At 40.0% G+C, this 6,000-nt stretch overlaps 1 protein-coding gene across 1 annotated transcript in view; it reads right to left on the bottom strand.

Annotated features, from left to right (window-relative positions):
- Positions 1-1,436: 1,436 nt before the first annotated feature.
- The window catches only part of MICU2 (mitochondrial calcium uptake 2), a 252,633-nt gene continuing 248,069 nt past the window's right edge, over positions 1,437-6,000 (bottom strand). Inside the window, exons 11-12 of the mRNA XM_065418785.1 lie at positions 3,349-3,506; positions 1,437-2,253 (exon numbers count right to left, since the gene is read on the bottom strand). Coding sequence (XP_065274857.1) covers positions 2,149-2,253; positions 3,349-3,506 — 263 coding nt within the window. The 3' untranslated portion in view covers positions 1,437-2,148. The remainder of the gene's footprint in view (positions 2,254-3,348; positions 3,507-6,000) is intronic.

The following is a 6,000-nucleotide window of genomic DNA, read 5'->3' as shown; positions in this document are numbered from 1 at the left end:
GCCAGAACCTGAACGCTTCTCCTTTGTAATATGGGAGAAAGTATCTTGGGGAAACATGGGGCTGTTTGGTTATGTCCTGTTTTTCCTGGCTCTGTTTTCAATGTCCTAGGAGGGATGCTTTGGGAGCATGGTGGGCTGGAACTTCCTGTGGCTATAAGGAGAAACCTTCATATGGTTTATTTATTTTGTTTTTTTTGGCTGCTGTCAAAACAGTGCCCTAGCTTTGCCCCGTTAGCTATCTTCCACTTAGGTAGTTATGGCCTCCCATCATCACAATATCTGAGCATCTCCCAAATATTTAAAAACAGAAATCTTCTTGTTGTCCATAACAACTCTGTGGGTTCAGTTTCTGAGAAAGGAACTGAGACATTTCCGAGTGTTTCATATCAGCCCTGTAGCTTCCTGGAGGCAGAACAGGAGTCGTCATTGGTATCTGATTCTTAAGAAAGACCATGCAGGAAGGGTATGATGCTGCTCTGCTGGATGACCTCTTCATGTCCATAGACAACAGGAGTACAAGTGTTCTCTCTTTAACCATGCCATAGTCAGAAGTATGACAGAGTGATGCAGGATACTGCTAGCTGACAGGTGGCATTGCTGTTTTCTCCCTGGCGTCTCAGTTAGCATGCTTAGGAAATAACACTGTTTGGGAGGCTCTTACCTCTTCTATGGTGAGTAGTGATGATCTTGATGATCTCATATTAGGGGTCCTTGGTGTTCTCCATCTCAGGGTGGTCCTGTTAGCTAACTCCTCTGTAAGGCCCAGGGAAGGAAAGGAGCTTCCAAGCCAATGCAGTGAAGAGAAAACTATCTAGAGACTGGTGGACAGTCATGTTTAAAACTAGGGCAGGTATTTGCTCACAGCCTGCCTTTTCTGAGACATGCTCACAAGACAGGCTGAGAAGTGTTAGTACAACAAAGGCAGCCATTTTGGAAGGCTAAACTTTCTACTCTGGTTGGGACAAGCTAGGAAATGGGGTGAGAAGCCTGGAGCCTTTATAAACAGGACTAGTTTCCAGCCTTCAGTGGATTAGGCAGGAAGGCTAATCTTGTCTCAGAGCCAAAGGAAACATCCGAAAATATATTACACATACACATTAACCTGTTCCTTCTGTCACTATTTAAGGGCTTGTATCTCATTATATGTTGTTTGTATTCTGGGGTAATAAATACTTTACTTTTTATTTATCTCTGTACTTATATGACGCTGCCTTGGTAACCTTGGGCTCCTGAGATAATCTAGGCTCACTATGACACCTTTGTTCAGATTAAAAAAAACAGTTAAAAATAATTGTAGGACAAAGATGGACAAAGGGAGTGTTCGGTTTGTTAAACACTGAACCACCAAGTTATGACTAAAGCAAGATGATTAAGACGACTGCAAGCAATACTGAGTACAATCTTAAAAAATGACAAAGGCCTTTACTTCAATTTTCTAATTTATTCTGTTTGTTGAGGAGGTCTTAAGGAGCCTATTCACTTTCACAAAGAGTTTACAATTTTCAAAGCCTCTGTAAACAGTCTTAAATTTCCAGTTTTGATTGAGATATGTTAATCCTATTACCAAGACAGCAAACAAAAGTACATTCATATGGATTACGGGCAGTTCATAATAGTGATGACACACAAAACAATACAGTCAAGCTTTCCTTTTTGATACCAAAATCTTGCATCTCTTAGGGATTGTGCAGGTAGTCTGTGCCTTTGTAACCCCCATTCCCTATAAAGGAAAAGTGGTAGGTACATTTTGGGTTGGACTATATTGCTGTATTACTGGTCTTCCATTCTCAGGTTATAAATGCTATTTCTGCAGCACACTCAGCAAGTGACCAGTACTAAAATTCAGGTATCCCACATGCTAGAGAGCAGGGCCAGTCCCCACACAAGAATTCTGCTGATGTCCATTTTTGTAAACTTTAGCATTTCCTGGAATGAGTATACTTTTGTATGGAAGCTAGATGTCATAACAGTTCCACAGGCAAACCTGATTACACTGATAAATACTGTAAAATTATTGTATCAGAAATTGGATTCATTAAATATTTAAGTTGCATAAAAATTTACACATGATTTAGCCAGCATATAAACAAAAATACATGAAAACCCCAACCTCTGACATTTATAGTAATAAAAGAACAAGTAACTTATTTAGAAAGGGCTTTTCCCAGTTTGCTTCCAGACTTCTTTTGCTCCTTTAATGCTTTCTCTTTTCACACATTTCCAGTATCCTTGTACCCCTTGCTGTTGTGGTACCTGTTATCAACAATAACAACAAAGTTACATAGTTTTGTTCCATCTTTACATATAAAATACCTTCCCCATATTATGGCTGTTCAACACACAAAAGCATAGCAGCACCATAATGCTACCCTTCCACAGTTTGTATGGATAATACTGAGTATCAGAATTAGCACAACATTACATCCACACCAGCCAATCAGCATTCAGGATTCCTCAATATCCTGAAATCCTCTTATTTTGCTGCACAGCCTGTGTTTCTCAGACAGGTGGACAGCTAATCTTGATTGGCTGGTGAAGGTCTTTTTTCTCCTGGTGGAAAATTTCATTATAATTAGCATTAGGCCCAAACTGCAGTTCCAGTCTGGATTCAAACTTTTCCATTGATCAGGGAGTTCAGATCTGGCATACTGGTTCATGTTTAGCTTTAACTATAACAATTACATAATAATAAAGAATTAAAATAAATGCTGAACAAGTTTACATTCCCCCAAATAAAACAAAAATATCATTGAGAGGCCAGTTTACCAAATATCTGCTCTTCCTCACATTATGGATGTTAGAAATTCCCAGTTTCTCTTATATACCACCAATGAGCTAATACTTATCCTATAAGAGATACTCCAATTAGAATGATAAATTCAGATTATAGACTCTAATAAGAGAAATCAATTTGCTGCATAAAATGCCGATGTATCCCAGGATGTTAACCTGGGGGGAGTGATACGAAAGGGGATGCATACTCAGCATGACTGGTGTGCAGGTACACTTATTACAAACTCAGTGGGAGTTTCTTCTCTGAGATGCCTGCTTCAGAGAGTTCCTCAGTTCATGTCAGAAAGACATTCTCAGGATCTCCATATCCTTCAGAAGCATCTGAATGTTTAGGAGCAATGTGCATGCAAGGTAATAGGGTAGTTTTTCTTCAGTAATTATTAGTAGTAGGAATCATCAGTTTTTAATGTTTTTTCTCTATCAACTAGTTTTGCCTTCACTTCTACAAATGTTAACACAGTAGAATTAAAAATTCCCAATGTTAATATTTTTTGTGTAATTTAAAGGCTGTTAAATACTTTCATTGCAGATTTTAGACAACTCTAGTTTTGTTACCCTTAAGCCTCGATACATCCTGTTCTTTAATACTCCCAGAAACTCTCCATGGCTGAGGCAATTATCTCCATCTAAATCAAAGATCTTGAAGACTGTGTCCAAAACATTGTCTGAGAGCTCCTGTCCTGTTGCCACTTTCACAGCTCTCTTGAACTCAGCTAGTAAAAACATAATGTTAATGTTAATTACACAATGTGTAATAACACATTACAGAGACATGAAGAAAAACTAAACATACATAAATAGTGGGATTCTGTACCAATTTATGATGTCTTCTGGGTATCCTAACCTATGGTATTTGGGATGTGTGAACTAGTAAATTATATTAGAAGACCTCAAACCACATGCTCTTGAGCTTGCTTTGTATTTCAATGCAATCTTTGCTGCTTGTATTATGAGTTTTTAAAATAAATGATTTCTTCTGAAGCAACAAGAACAAATGGTAATCATTAATATTTGCTGAAAATAGCTGCACATTAAAAGAATTAACTACTTTTGGCTTACACCTGTGTATGTAGATTGCAAGGACTTAACCCACAAAGGTCTTATAAAAATACTAACATTTTATTTGGAATCAGTCTAATGCTAAATAATTCCATATTAAAATCTTTGTCTATAAGGCATTTTTTTCAAAGACACACTTCACTTCAATTGACAACCCCCTCAGCTTTTTTTTTTAACAGCCAGTAACTATCAGCCACTAAAAAGTGCGTTTACAGCACACAGGTTTATATGCTTTTTGGTTGGTTTTTGAAGGAGGCTTTAGGAACTGGTCTGCCCTTTCTTGAATGAGTGGAAGAGAGGAAGGTTTAATGGAATTCATGGAAGAAGCAGCCACTATACCATTCTGGGCCTCCATTTTCCCCTCTCTCTTTTGCCATCCTCTTTTCACATTTTTATTGTTATTTATGTGTATTGTGGTACTGCCTAGAGATCCCGGCCAGGGCCCAGGGTCCTGCTGTGCTTCAGGCTGTATACACATGTAATAAAAAAAGCAGATCCTGCCCCAAAGAACTTATAGTCTTAGCACATAAGAAACAACACACAGCTACAAAAAATATCTGGGGGTGGGGGAGGAAGTGAGGAGGAATGTGGAGGACTGGATAACACAGAAATGATTATGCTTAATACAATAAGCAGCAATCACAGCACACAAACTGCCTAGCCTAGGCCAAACGTTTTATAGGCATCATGGACGAGAGGTGTTTTAAGGAGGTATTTGGAGAAGAATAATGAAGAAATAGTAGTTTTATGTATTTTTATGGGGTGCTCCTTCCATTTATAGCACACTGCTCCTACTAGGAGGTCCACATACTAAAACTGAGCCCCATCTTCACAAATGAATGCTGTTGGTAACCCAAGATAAATCCAGCTAGTTCTAAAGCACATTAGAGGAAGGGCTACTCATGACTTAATTCTCAGTGACACAAACTAGTTGGTTTAAGCAGTAACTTAAGTTCAGCCACTAAGGGTTTGTCAACACAAACAGTTAGTTTAGGGCAAGCTGGGGTGTTAATCTACCCTGTACTAGCATGCCGCTGAGTAACTGTCCGTGTGCACCCTGCTGAGGTGAATTAACAGTTCATTAATGCACTTTGATTACTCCTATTTCAAAGAGGACTGAATCAAAGCACCTTAACAAACTGCTAATGCACATCAGCAGAGTCCACACAGTCAGTCCATGGCAGGCTAGCACAGATGAATAGTGAAATTTTTAATAAGAAATGGGATAATCGACCAGGAATAAAAAAGTATCCTGCAGGATAAATGACCCAAATTCAACCTTTAGGGACATATTGGTAGATAATGTTTGTGTGTGTTTACATCAGGGCTGGATTAAGGCAGGGGCTTTAGGGGCTGCAACCCAGGGCCCCGGCTCAAGGGGGACCCCACAAAAATAAATCACAGGCAGATATCTCCAACTCTGGGCCGCTAAAAGTCCCGCAGTGCAGCGGGGCGGTCAGGCAGGCTGCCTGCATGCTCTGGGCCCACGCTGCCTGGCTGGAGCTTGCACCTCGCACCCTCTCCTCCACTCCAACCCCTGGCCCAGATGAGAATCCCCCTCCTGCACTCAAACTCCCTCCCAGACCCCGCACCCCCCCTGCATCTCAATACCCTGCCCCAGCCCCATTCCAGGAAAAAGACTTGTATACAGGGGCCCCAAAAATCTAATAGCCCCAGGCCCGCAGGAGAGTTAATTCGGCTCTGGTTTACATATATATTGTCAGAGGTTAACAATGTAATTTAACAGTTTGTGTCTATGCTGTATTCTGTTAATTCAGAGATCAAAAGGAGATCTTACCATTTAAATGAACTATAAATATAGTGATATCACTGTATTGATTTCTCTTTGAAGTATATAGCAAATCACCTGCAAATGGTGGAAAACAGGCAACTGCCTTATGTTAATCTGGTGATGCTTAGGAAATAGGTCTACTTCAGAGTCTGGATGATTGCCTATTGTTCACCTAAGGACTCCAAGCTGTCAAGAGAAGGCCTGGAACTGTATAAAAAAAACCTTTGGGTCCTGATCCTTTTTATCTCAGATCTGCTTGATGCTTTATGCAGGGGAAGCTTAAGTCCTAAGACTGAGATCTTCTGTCCCACCTGGATCACCCTGGATATGAACACTGGACTGAATCTACGGACTAA

This window comes from Emys orbicularis, chromosome 1 (genome assembly GCF_028017835.1).
Source record: "Emys orbicularis isolate rEmyOrb1 chromosome 1, rEmyOrb1.hap1, whole genome shotgun sequence".
Taxonomy (NCBI): domain Eukaryota; kingdom Metazoa; phylum Chordata; order Testudines; family Emydidae; genus Emys; species Emys orbicularis.
This window is presented reverse-complemented; position numbering and strand designations above follow the sequence as displayed.